Source organism: Planococcus citri, chromosome 2, assembly GCF_950023065.1.
Source record: "Planococcus citri chromosome 2, ihPlaCitr1.1, whole genome shotgun sequence".
Lineage (NCBI taxonomy): Eukaryota > Metazoa > Arthropoda > Insecta > Hemiptera > Pseudococcidae > Planococcus > Planococcus citri.
In genome coordinates this window covers 28625785-28640043 of record NC_088678.1, presented here as the reverse complement: position 1 = coordinate 28640043, position 14259 = coordinate 28625785, and the positions used below count along the sequence as shown (strand labels likewise).

The 14259-nt window shown below is 33.8% G+C and overlaps 1 protein-coding gene across 2 annotated transcripts in view; it reads right to left on the bottom strand.

The window, feature by feature from the left end:
* The window catches only part of LOC135835348 (eye-specific diacylglycerol kinase-like), a 700104-nt gene that overhangs the window by 509004 nt on the left and 176841 nt on the right, over nucleotides 1-14259 (bottom strand). Inside the window, exon 2 of one of the 2 annotated variants that reach the window (XM_065349560.1) lies at nucleotides 2785-3359. The exons of the other annotated variant lie outside the window; for it this stretch is intronic. Within the exon in view, the coding sequence (XP_065205632.1) occupies nucleotides 2785-3191 (407 nt within the window). The 5' untranslated portion in view covers nucleotides 3192-3359. The remainder of the gene's footprint in view (nucleotides 1-2784; nucleotides 3360-14259) is intronic. 2 annotated transcript variants of the gene reach the window in all.

Here is a 14259-nt window from a genome sequence, read left to right as displayed (position 1 = left end):
TGAATTCATGACTCGAAAAATTTCATTTTTTTAAATGTTAATCAAGAGTTTTCATGTAATGTTACTTGCATTCAACAATAATTATCACGACCGATGTTGCCAGATACAGCTGAGGCAACATAATATACAGAGTGGCCAAAAAGTCAGTATTCCGATTTTCACGTTTTAGTTTTTCGTAAATAAATCAAAAACGAAGCATCCTAGAAAAAAACTAATGACATTAAGTCGATTGGAAATTCAATTCTCTGCAATTTTACTCGATTTAATTTTTTCGTAGGGCGCTTCTTTTCGTCTCCAGATCCATTTTTATGAATCTCAGTTCGCAAATTTTGAAAATTTGAAAACTGAAATTTGCAAACTGAGATTCATAAAAATCGATCTGGAGACGAAAAGAAAGCGTCCTACGAAAAAATTACCTGGATAAAAATGGTAGAGAATTAAATTTCCAATCGACTTAATGTCGTTATTTTTTTTCTAAGATGCTTAGTTTTTGATTTTTTTACAAAAAACCAAAACTCTTAGAAATGAATTTTTAAAAAATTTGCAAACAAGATTCATAAAAATCGATCTAGAGGCGAAACGAAGCGTCCTACGAAAAAAATACATTGAGGAAAATTGTAGAGAATTTGCACGACAAAAAAGACCGTCATCACGACAAGCATTTTTTGGTTCATAAAAGATGAATGAACAACGAAAAATTATGAAGTTGTACGATAGATGAAGCCCGACAATAAAGTATTTATGAACGACTACGATTTAATAACGAAATAAGCAGTATTAACGCCAAAATAATTTCATACACGACAGAACATTATCAATTCAATTACAGTTAGGTATATTTTGTACATATTTTGACAAAAAATCAACTGAGGGGTTTTTTCAAAGAAATTTGAGTGAAATATTGTAACTCATTGTCAGTAGAAGAGAACCAAATTGGCCCAAGCGAATCGAGGGCAAAAGCTTAGGAAAAAATAAGAATTTTGAGGATAAATAGGCGATTTAGACGGAAAATGAACGATAATTACGAGTAAAATACATGATTGTGAAAAATTGGAATTTTTGAAAACTCAGAAAATAAAATATTGCTGGAATTTTTGTATTTTCTCAACTTTCTTGAATTTCTTACAATTTTCAAAGTTTTTTCATCGCTTCGTCCCTGAGGTCAAAAAAAGTTCACAAAAGCATTAAGTAGGTATTTCTATAGCCTAAACAGCAATTTTTTACCTCACTTATTTCGTTTTTTTTTTGGTACAATTTTAATATTTCTAAACGTTTATTTCTGTCGGTAAAATGTCTCTTTTTTACAATACATTATTTTGTCGTTTGAATCCTTTTTTTGTCGGGGTAAGCTCTTTACTGTCGGGAATCATTTCCCGCCAACTTGAGCCTCCAGCCCCAGCGAGATTTAAATTTCCTAAATTCACCATAAATGCCCAATTGATGAGAACTAGATAGTAAGAGTAGCTAGGTAGTTGAAAGTCAGAGTTTCAACTGATTTTAAGATACCAAAATCAAAAATCAACTGCTACAAATTCGGTAAAAATGAAATTGAAATCTCGCTGGAAGCTGCAGCCTCCATATCGGCTGGAAATAATAAAATTTGGTTCCAGTAGAAGACACCGCAAGGACAGAATTAAATTGCACTAGCTGAATTTGACTATTATTATATGCACTCCTACTTCAATTTATTTAGCATTTAAAATCCGACGAGAAAATCATACTTGAAATAGGTAAGTATTTGGCTGGAATTCAATGGACGAATTGAACGCACAAAAAAGTAAGCAGAAAATAAATTTTATGTGACCTTATCAACTTTCATAATAAAAATCTTAAATTTTGCCATTTATAGCCAATATGGAGTCTCTAGCGAAATTTCAACATTTTTATCAAATTTCAATTTGTCTTATAAATTTCTAGATCTATAATTAGATTTCAAAAATTTGCAAAAAAATCTGAATCTGATCTAGAAACGTCGAATTGATTTCATGCGATGATAAGTATTCTGATTTAAGGGATCAATATCAGACGAGAATAACATTTTCGCCATTTTTGCCAGGCGATAAGTAAGTAAATTCATTGTCCATCACCGCTGGTCAGGGGTCAGCGACAGAAATTAAATTTTATGAAAGAATAAATTCAATTTTTCCAAATTTGAATTTTTTTTTTTTTTTGGTGTTTGAAACCTGGATGAACGAGAAATAAACAACAAAGTGACTTGGCGACACATCAAAATGTGTTAAAATTTCAGCTGAAATTCCAATTTTGCAATGAGTGTATTATCGGAGAATTTTGAGCTCAAAATTGAGTCATGATTTTGAGATAATTGACAAAAAGGTCACTTTACTTATCAAAATTGGGTGAAATTACACGAGGGATTCGAATATTTCAACCAGAATATTATAATGGGTAATACAAGTATTTTTGGAGAAAATTAAAAATTGATCTCAATTTCCACTGCATTGAAGAATTTTAACACTCGTACATATGTATAATATGTAATTAAAGACGAGAGTTTTCATGTAATGTTACTTGCATCTAACATTTTGAGAAAATTACTACCGATGCTGTCAAGATACATCTGAGGCAACATACTGTAATATTCAAAGAACTAAGACAGCTTCGAGTTTAGAGCACCTACTGAAAGGGCTGATCCTAGAATTCAGTTTTCTGAGACAACGTCACTTGAAAGGAATTTTCAATACCAATACATTAATGTATTGACAAACTAGACATGTTGGACAAATTCTTGCAAAAATAATCATCGCATGCAGTCTAAACCCTTACCTGCGATTAGACGACGATCTGCGTTTCCTTCTTACCGCGTAATGCCTACGTCTGGCAAACGGTGTCGCTGTAAACGACGCTCTCCTGGATCGCATCGAAGTACTCAAGGAATTAGCTCCGCAAGCTCCTGTCGTCGTCGAACAAGACGCCATCGACGAATAGCTACGTACACGACTACGTCGACCATACGGATGCGGCGATGGTGGCGGAGGTGGTGCCGCCGAAGGCAGAGAAGAGGCTGCCATGACAGTGGTAGAATTAGGCGTTGAGGTCATCATTTCGGTCGACGATGAGGACGTTGATGACGACGACGACGACGATTTCCAAGTTGTAGCCAGCGCTAGCGACATCAATGAGTAGCTCACTTTACCGGAGGCGATCGCTATATTTGGCGAAATTACTACCATATTCGTGATTTCATCGTTGTGTCGATTTTAGCTGGCTAGATACCTATTTGGATACATATGTTGTCTCGATATATAAGGCACAAGAGTCAAAACGATCGGAAGATATGTGAAAATTCAATTCGACGATCAATTATCTTCGTGCTTCTGATGAACACTTTTATGTTTGAGCTAAAAACACAATCAAAGGGAACACAGCTATTTATGGGATCTCTGGCATAATTAATTTGGTCAATATCTCTTCTCTCGTGTGATTTCTTTCCTGTCAGATTGATACCTATATTCTCAACTTGGACAGTATTTCAAAAATGGGAGTTGCAAAAACCAACTCAAGAATCGATTGATATATTTGTAACAATAAAGAAGTATGTACCATTTGAACGATGTGGGTGTAAATGTGTGCTCGAATCTGTACCTAGGAATATTTCAGCCAACAAGACTAACCTAACACAGGCAGGAAGTCTGTTCATTTCCTAATTAAACCGCTTATATGCTTACGAAGCATTGCTGTAAATTGTACACATATACGATAATGAATAATGATTTACGCGAGTAATAGGTACGCCGCTGAATTATGTAAATTTACTATTAATATCGGACTTGAATATCGCGTTCCCATCCCCGTGTTTAGTTAATTTCCACTCAACGTTTCACAGACATGTACTTGTACGTAGACGTACCATCAAAATGTCGAGCAAGTGGATAAACATCTTACAATAATATCCATCCATCACGAATACAGGTCTTTATAGCACATGCGTTGAATATACAGGGTGTCCCATTCAATCTATGCCACATGTTTGGGTTACAAAAAACTTGATATGAGGTAAGATGAGGCAAAGAAGGAGGGTAAGTTACAAGAAATTTCAGAGAACTTTTTCAATGTACTCGTATTGAACTTAGGTACTTATGTACTACATTGCATACCTAAATGCATTGAATTTCTCCCTCAGAATTTATTCCAGAACCGCCATTTTACTGTAGTATGTACCACGGACTCAGTGGACATTCTATAACGTGACCTATAGTGCACATTCGCTGACTGCAAGAAAGATTTTGCTTCTTCTCATCACCATTAGAATTCAGAAGTTAAAACAAAAAACAAAATAGCCAGTGAATGTCCATCAAAAGTTTTCATCATTCAACCATATAAGTTGATGTGGGAAAAAATGTTTGAGGAAAACTGTACGGGAAAGTATGATGAAGCAGAGCGAGCAGAAAAAAATCAGACTCTCCGAATTCAAATCTTTTCAAAATTCTTCATCAGAAGAGTGGAACTCTTGAGTTGAACTAATCTTCAAGATTCGTTTTGCTTCAAACGAGTTTTCAACTCTTTTCACCTCTTTTTTTCATGCTTCTTTGAGTGAATCGAATTTGCTATGACGAGCAACAGTATACAGAATGCTTCATTTGCAAAGCTAACCTACGTAGTATAACCATCACCATTCCACCCAGAGGTCGAATTCTGCATAAAGATGACCCGAGGGTGCAACTGTTTCCCCTTTTATGCATCGATTGAGCTTTTGGAAAGCAGGGGTTCCCAAACTTGTAAGTAATATGCACTCAAACACTTACTGGAAGGTATACTAATTCATGAGGAGGCATTTCTTTACTTACCTTCAACATTGAACAGCATCTCGTAAATACCTATTACCCACATTAGGGTGGATCGCCCCACAAAAAAATCTGCAGATTTTGACCACATTCCGCAGAGTCCTTCATTTTGAGTTGAAAAATACTTATAAAACATTTTCGATCCAGAGGTGCCCCTGGAGCAGAGAAATGGGCCCTCAAAGAAGAGACATTTTTTTTTTTTAATCGTTGTTTTTCCAAACCTGTCGCTACCCAAAATATTTTGGGACTTTAAGGGTTCTACTGAGCAGTTATTTTAGGATACGTAAATTCGCTTTTTGAAAATTTTTTCCTCCAATATTTCGCATTGATTAAGCCAAAACATCGAAATGTACTAATATCATTCTTGAAATTGTTGAGGAAATATATTATTAGAACACAATAGTGGCAATTTTTTTAATCATGATTAAAAATTTCAAAAAATTGAAAAAATGTCATAATTTTTTAGCTATTTTTTCGAATTTTTGAAATTGGCAATAATGATCCATAAAATATGGCACCACTCAGTTCCAAAATATTTCCCCAGTTTCAGAAATTACATCTTTCGATGTTTAGGCATGATTAATGCCAAATAATCTAGAAGAAAAATCTTCAAAATACGAGTACACAGGTTGGGTAACGACAGGAGCGAAAAAAATACGAGTTCTTTTTTGGAAAATGCACCTTCAAGAGCCCATTTCTCCTCTTCGAAGACACCTCCAGAACTAAAATTTTTTCTGAGTGGATTTCAACTCAAAGAGAAGGTTTCTGCTGAATTTGGTCAAAATCTGTTGACCTTTTTTTGAGACTTGAATTAAATTGCGAGATACTTTGAATCAGAAAATTGAAGAAATTGCACCAAAACATAAGTTTGGCAGCGAATGCAGGACGCCGCCGACAAGTTATACAAGAAATATTTATTTGGAACTGTTGCATGACCAATGCATATGGAGTACCAACGTCAGCTAATGAAGAAGGATTAGAAGGATTTGTTGATTCATGAATAATTACAAGCGCAAATATATCCACCAGTACAATCATTATTGAGATTAACTCACCAGAATCAACACTGAGAAACATTCCGCATTTATGTAAACATGAAATACGAATTGTAAGTTTTTTTTTTCATCTTTCAGATAATTGTTTTCATTTCAAAATTGTCTCAACCTTAAGCAAAATACAGATAAAAATGGTATGTATTTTGTCAAACAAATAATATGTATTATACATTTTTCCATTTTTTTAATGTTAGCAATTTGTTGTTGTTTCTGTTTTATTTTGTTAATCTTGTATGTTCCCAACATTGCCCCTTTCTTCACAGTTCAAATTTTTGGTTCCTCCTACTTGGATAAATAATTCATTTTTTAAATCGTAATGCAAATGTCAAAAATTAGGTTGTTTTTTATGAACATCCATAATGTTTTCTAAATTAATTATTTATTTATTCAAAATTTAGTCAATTGTTGTTACCAGAACTTGCCAAGACAATCACACAATGGCCACTTTTAATGTATATATGGCCGTTTGCTGGGGATTTTATTTTATTTTTACACAAAATGATTGAACTTAAAATATGTACTTAGTGTATCAAAAGTAGTCGAATGCGTTGATCACTGTACCTACCCAATATCGAAAGATTCATCCCAATTACAAAATAATTTCAAACGTTCTTTTCAAACGAATGTCTCTTTATATGTATTATGTAGTATCAGATCAGACGTAGCTCAAAACGCTCTTCGATCTCAATTCTATTCATTAAAATATCGTGTAACATGAAGAAATAAAGATTTATTCCCTGGCCTGAATTCAGTTGTACAATTTCTGAAAAGTCAGATTATCTTATTCTACTTACAACAAAATAATGCGTGGTAAAATAACGTCTCGACTTGCTGCCTTAAGAAAAGCTCACAAAAAATTCGATAAAGTACGAAAGGATGTAACAATAGTGGTTCAAGAAGGAACAGAAGACAAATGATTAGTACAGTCGTTCCGAAAAACCTGTATAAATAAAGAAATTTGAGAGGATCGCTGAAGAGTAGGGTGATTGTTTGTATTATGATTATGCCTAGAATGTATGTACCTACTTAAATTTATTTGAATTTGTATGCATTTTTTTGCTTTGATCTTCCTTGGAAGGAGGGACAAAAGGTTACTGAAAATGCAGATTTTCTAAGCAGAAATTTCGAACAGCCAGGAGCATGCTCTTAATTTATTGAAGAAAATTTAATTTAATATACCTACCTAATAGAGTATCTAATTCCAATGCATTAATCAATTTATTTATTTAAATACAATTTTTTCAATAATTCTAATTATTTCACCAATTTTTTTAATAAGTAATAAATTTTATTCATTTAGTTTATAACTGATACTGAAGTTTAGTCCTTTTACGAATCGCAGAAAGAACAGTCAAAAGAAGCCCAAAAAATAGCCACGTTAAAGTCAACTCAGAGATCCTTTACTGTGCCAACAAATGAGTCCCAATTTTCCATTGTTTAGGTATTCTATAAGCAACAAAAATGAAGATACATACTCTTCAAAAAAATAAAATAATCGATTCTCTTCTAAACTCTAAATTAGAAGAGATGGCCCTCTGCATTTAAGCATTCCCTACATCGTTTCAGCAACGCGTACATGCGCGCGCACGCGTATATAAGTAGTTTTCGTTTTCGTCGTTGTTCCGCTGCTTCTATAGCGTTCGAAAACGAGTTCTTGCAACCAGCAGCGATGGCGGTGTGGTAGGACAGAAGGCTTAGTAATCGGAAGGTCCAGAGTTCGATCCCCGCTCGATTCCAAATTTTTGAAAATTTTTTTTTACCATAAATTTTTTTTCAAGTGTATTTTATTAATATTATTTTTATTTTTCGAATAGTATGCCGAATTAGGCGAGGCGAAGCCGAGCCGTTCATAATTTATATTTCACTCGATCGACATTACTCCCCTTGGTGAGTTCAGACGGAGGCTGGACATTTACCGTGTATGTAGCACTTGCGGTTGTTTATAAAAAAATTGTACTCACCGAGGCCGAAGGCCGAGGGAAGTTAACCGACATAGTATGAACGACAAAGCGACCAGCGCAACCGAGGCGAAGCCGAGGTGAGCAGACACAACGCCCCCCAACACTAAAAACAGCAATACATACGTGATAAATATCCCTTGTTGCTGAAATGTATGTAGGGAATGGTAAAATGCTGGACCTCTTGAGTTCAATTCATCTTCAAATAAAAGAGTCCAAACTCTTGACCAATTATTTTTGCTTCGAAAGAGATTGTAACGATGCTTGACTCTCCTTTTTTCTACGCTATGTACGTACACTTTCAGCAACTTGGCTTGAACAAATTATGATACCTACAGGTAAAATTGACGTCAAAAAAAAGAGGAAATTATAAAAGCATCTTTTGAAACACTCGTCAAAGCCTCATCTTAGTAAGAGTTCGAGGCTATTTTTGAAAAAGAGTTAAACCCTGGGTTCCTTCTGAAGTTGGAGTTTTGAAAAACCAAAGGGTCAACCTTTGGAGAAAAGATCGAGCTAAAGGAACTGATGCTTTTGTAATTGAGGTTAATATTATTTTAAGTTTTTTCCCAAGTTTACAAGTAAACACTAGACAGGTCTTCCTTTTTAACTTTGAAAATTCGTATGTTTTTGAATCAGTTCGTTCACCAGGCTAAAGTAAAATAACAGTCCGAATTTAATAGCACAGTTACATTGGAAAAGTGGGGGAAATATTGTTACGAAGAGAAAGATGGACGAAAATAGGAAATAGGAATGATGAAGAGAATGAGACTTGGGAATAGGCAGGACTTGTAGAAAAAAAGTGGATCAATCGCAATGCTATGAAAAACTCCTAGATAAAAAAAAATCATGACTTTTTCATGACCTATTTTTCACATTTTTACGGCATGAGAATACCTCCCTCCCCTCAAAGAAAAAATTAAATAACTTGAAACTGCGAGGGAATGTTTTTTCAATTTATAGGCAAGTAGGGTATATATTTCAGTTTTTTTATTTTTCTGATTTTTTAAACAAATGTTCAATTTTTTAAATTTTATTGGCTACCTACATTTTTAAAAAAATTCAAGTGTGTTTCGAGCAAAATTTATGACTTTTCATGACTTCCATGACCACCTACCGAAATTCACGACCTTTTATATGACTTGCTTACAGACAGACGTATTGACCAGAGTATGGTGCGCATTAGATGTAAGTAACTTTACTTAATGGAATTTTTCAATTTTTTTTTCAATTTTTCAAAAAAAATTTCAAACGGGAATATTTTGACAAACGATTATTTTCAAAATCTAGTTTAAATGTCAAAAATTAGTCATTTTTGCACATAAATTTCTTCAAAACATAAGAGCATCTTCGAGAAATTTTAATACGATACCTACATATCTACGTATATATGCGAACAAATTTTGAAACCTTCAAAAGCTAAGAATTTTAGTTAATTTTCTGGGTAACCTAAAAACCAGAGGTGGATTCAATCAGCTGCGATGAGTTTTTTGCTCTCTGGTACAATTTGATTGTTTGGGCTTCAAAGTTGAACATTTTTAGACTTTATAATGTTCAATGACTTATTGGCACGTTGAGCCACGCGAGATTTTTGAAACCGAATCAGAGAATATTAACTATACGAAACCATTTTGTGAACTTGATATCTTTTCATAGAAGGAAATCGATTCTATCCTTTATTTACCAGAACTGACCTCTAGATCACCATAGTAAGTAAGTAATTTTATTACACAGATCTCAAAAAATAATTAAAAAGTCGTTAGTCAACTCCTCAAACCGTATCAAATAATACCAAAACCTCACAAAATCCATAATTCAGCTCCAAAAAAATTATTTCCAATGATCTCCCCAGTACAAAAAATTCATCAACACTGACGAATTATTCGCAACAAACCCTCATCGTCTAAAAAAACCTGTGAAAAAAAATCACAGTTCTAAACCTTCGCGACGAAGAAAAAAATTCGACGACGACGACGACGTTATTCCAGATTAAATAAACACCAAAAAAAAAACTGAGAATAAAACGACATCAATGTAAAATATACGACGACGATGCTGGTCAACGACGAAGTTATTTTTCTCCCTTTATTCCCACAGCTAACCATAAGATAAGGGAGCCATCTAAAGGAAAAATCTGCTCCGCATTTCGGAGAGCCATTAAAACGACACCAAAGGCGAGATTTATTTATCAGCAATACTTCGAATGCCGCGAGCATTTCGGGCAAATACCACGAGCCAGATTCCCAATCCAATCATACCCCATTACCTACACTATACCTACCTACACAAGTTGCAATTAAATTACGTATACGTATCTAGTATCGAGAAAGCTTTTTTGAGGGCGACTAATACACGTGGGTGGTTGCGGATAACGACCTAATGTGTACAAACCACAAACGAACAAACGATGCTGTATATAGGTATACGTAAAGTACCACATCGCGTATCGGTATCGAATACCATAGGCTACACTATAGGTATCTCAATAACAGGAAATTTGAACACATTTGAACGAACACGAGATCTGTGTAGTAAACGTGAAAACTTCCCACACAATATATAAACTAACCCTCCTCTGGTATGGTTTTCTTGTTTTTCCAGCTCATCGACGTAACCTAAACACGTGAGTATCGTGATCGACATCGGGTAATTTTCCAAAAAGACACTATGGAAAATTTATTATCCATTTTGACATAGTCGTCTTACTATAATACGCGAGAGCAAATGCATAAATAACACGCCCAATATTCCAGGCTGGATACTAAGAACAGAACAACAGGCGACACGAAGAAGGGTAAGGGAAGGGTAGGTATCTAATGCAGTCGTCTTTAAACTTTATCAGTGTAAAATGAACCGAAATGAATGGAGGGAAACGAGCGGAACCCGAACGCCAATTAAAACGACGATTATAACTTTGCAAAACACAGACGCAAATTCCACTCGTAGTATTTATTGTGGTGGCTCATGCCAAAGGTTGAATAGCTAATTAATCTTACACCGCATTCGTAATTATTATGGTATAGAGACGATTCTCGAGCACGTGGCTTTTCCTCTCCTCTTCAACAGCGAAACACCTTCATCATTTTACAGTTTTATCAACGTGAAAGCGCCAAGTTACGTACTTTTTTTCAGTTCAACTACCATCATAATGTAATATGTTTATTCTAAAGTAAAATACGAGATGGAAAAAGACAAAATTGTAAACGTATCCACTATCCAAACCGTGTATGGTGAAAAGTCAAAGATGATGAAAAGGAGTCGATGCAGTTTTTAGCTTTAGTTTTTTCCAAGCTATATGTAAGCTGCTATTTTACGTACGAAATTTTTTTTCTTTTTCTTCATCTTTATCACGGCGTATTTCTATTTCCTCTTCATTACCCACCACCGGACAAAGTGGTAGGAAGGCGAAAAGACGACGATACCGGTCTAGAGGTGGGGGCAGAGATGAGAGAGGAAGGGATCTATTTAGATATTAATATACTCCGAGTTCTTAGTACGTATTTTTTCGTCGATCTAAGCAAATTTTTACATCCACAAAGAGACGCGAGTCGAGATAGACGTATTACTTGGGGTTCTTTTAGTAATGTGAAAAGAAGTGAGAAGAAAATATGTACCAGACATCGAACCGAAGTTGACGCGTTTGACAAAACGAAAAATAGCGTTTTTTCTTCTCATACGTCGTGTAGGTACATAGAAAAAATACTACAGGGTGTTCCGGAAATCGTCTGTCAAAATTCAACTGTAGATTGTACTCGAAGTGTAAATTGAAAGAGCCACTTGATTCGCAAAAAATTTTACCAATATTGAAAAAAAAAAAAAATTGTTCAAAAAAATGTTTAAATGATTCAAATAATGCCCATAGCTCATTGAACTCCAGTAGACAAACAAAAAATGTTAATAAAACAATTTGCCAATTTTCAAAATGAAGATATAAACTTGATTCAAAATTTCCAAATTTGAAACGCTTCAAATTTTCAAATTATGTTTTCACCTTCAATTTTTAAGATAAGCAATTTGTCATGAAACGCATAAAACGAAATATTATAGCTCAAGCTAATGTGTTCTACTGTTCTAAGATTACCATTATTTTGCAATTTTATTTGAAACTTAGATTTGTATCTCAAGGCCTTAAATACTTTATATATTTCTTCCAAAATTTGTTAGTGGAATAATTTCTACTCATACGAGACGACAATCGAACAGCGACACAAGAGGCACAGTATGCCAGAATAAAATTTGGCAGGAAATAACTTCATTTCTCAAAAATACCAACCATTAATTTTAAAAAAATGCTTCAGACCTATTATCGTATTTTTCATTTTTTTTCAGAACGTATTTTCGAAATATGTATATACTAGCCGCAAAAGGGAAAGGGGAACGAAAAAAAAACAATATGGGTATTGAAATTAAAGTTTTCACAGACATTGATCCTAATTCTGCAAACAGTTTGACCCCAAAACCAAAATTAAACAATCTAGAGGTAAAATGGAGCACAAAATTTCAAAAAAGCCTCTGGGAAGGGCTCAATTTTGATTTTTGGTTAAAAGTGATTTTAGAATTTAAATTAAACGCAATTCGATACAAATATTACATTTTTCGAAATTTTGGGCCTAATAATGCCATCCTACAAAAGACTAAATTTAGATTTCGGAGTCAAACTGGTTTCAGAATCGGAATCAGAGTTCTCTGAAATTTATTTTATGATATTCATACTGCATTTTTCAAAATTTCGGGCTCAAACCTTCCCTTTGAGGCTCTAAGAGCTCATTGTTGCTCTTTAGGCCAAACTTTGTATGTTGAAGTAACAAAGACACTTATTTTTAAAATTACTATTTGTTTAAACATTTTTTAAAAAAACGAAATTATCTGGAATTCATTTCCCACAAAAGTAATATTTTTCTTTTGATTATTTCGTCAGTTTACTCAGATCAGTAGAATTATTCTTCCAAAATCACTCACTGAAATAAAGGATGACAGCGTCGAAAACAGACTCCTCAAGGCGATTTGACTGATTGCAAGATGGTCCTCCCCCACAACTCATTGTTCGAGTAAAGTATGTACAAATATATCCCTATCGCGAGAAAAGCATATTTTCTAAATGTAAATTAAGACTTTTGAGAAATCTACCAACATAATAAAAAATCAGTAAAATCACACTCTATTCGTGTTTTTTATTCATGAATAAATCACTAATGATTGAGCTTTATAGAGAGTAGAAAGCTTTACAATTTTCTTCTTTTTTTTTTCAATGATAAGGTACCTTACTTAATGGAGTAAGTTGAGAAAAAAAATTTGCCAATTCAACTTTGATAAAATTTTGAATAAAGTTCTAAAAGTAAATATCTACATAAACAATAGTGAAATTTTGAAGAAAAAAAAGTCGATCATTATAAGTTTTATTTTCCCAATTTGCTTCTAAATGAGAAATCAAACGAGATAACCAACCATTAATAAAGCATTATATGTAGGTATAATAGAGGTAAAATCAATTTTTATTTTATAATGTTCTGATATGGAGACCCATAAGCCCGATTGTGAACACCTGATCATTTAAAATGACACAACTCAACATTCTGTCACTGAAAGTATGAGAAAGTAAAGAAAATCCCAAGTTTGAAATTTGAATATTTTGATAAAAAATGTACAGCCTTGATTTAATTTTTCCAGTCACGAAAGCTTCGTTACGCAGCCTCCAAGGATTATTTTTCTTTAAAAAAGAATAAACCATCACAAAAGCGTTTTGTGCTGCTTTGCACTCCACAGAATAATCTGCATGAAATTAAACCAGTGATAAAAAAAAATCAATTCGTGATTTTGAAATTAACCCAACTCGTGAACATTTTCATACAATTAGCTCAAGCCTCCAATTTTACACAAGCTCATTCTAAGGAAATTTCACAATTATTTCACTTAAAATGGGCATGACAGGGCGATGCAAAAAAAAATCCCAGACTTCGATGAAATGTGTGAAGGAATTCAGGCTATTTTGAGTGGAAGCTGGAAGACCATCTAGAGAAATTTCAAGTGTACAAGGCATGCAAACAACTGAGCCTAGTGGTCCATCTTGAAAATTGAAGGGGTAAACTTGATTCAAAATTTTCAAATTTGGGATGCTTCAGATTTTGACGATTTAAAATTTTCAAATCCTGTTTGCGCCTTCAATTTTGAAGATGAGCCATTTATCATAATAACCTTTTTTATTCATTCATTTGAGCATTATGGTTACTGAAGTCAATTTTAATTTTAATTTTCCCAGTTTGCTTCTAAACAAAGTGAAATTGAAAAAAAAACAAAAACAGAGAAGAACGAGACTGTATACAGATTTCGTTTATCTGTTTAAACTCAAATCTTAGAATGTTGAAAAAGCAATAGGTAGAGGTAAAATAAATTTTTATTTTATAATGTTCTGATATTATAGAGGTCTACTATGAGCCCGATTGGGAACAC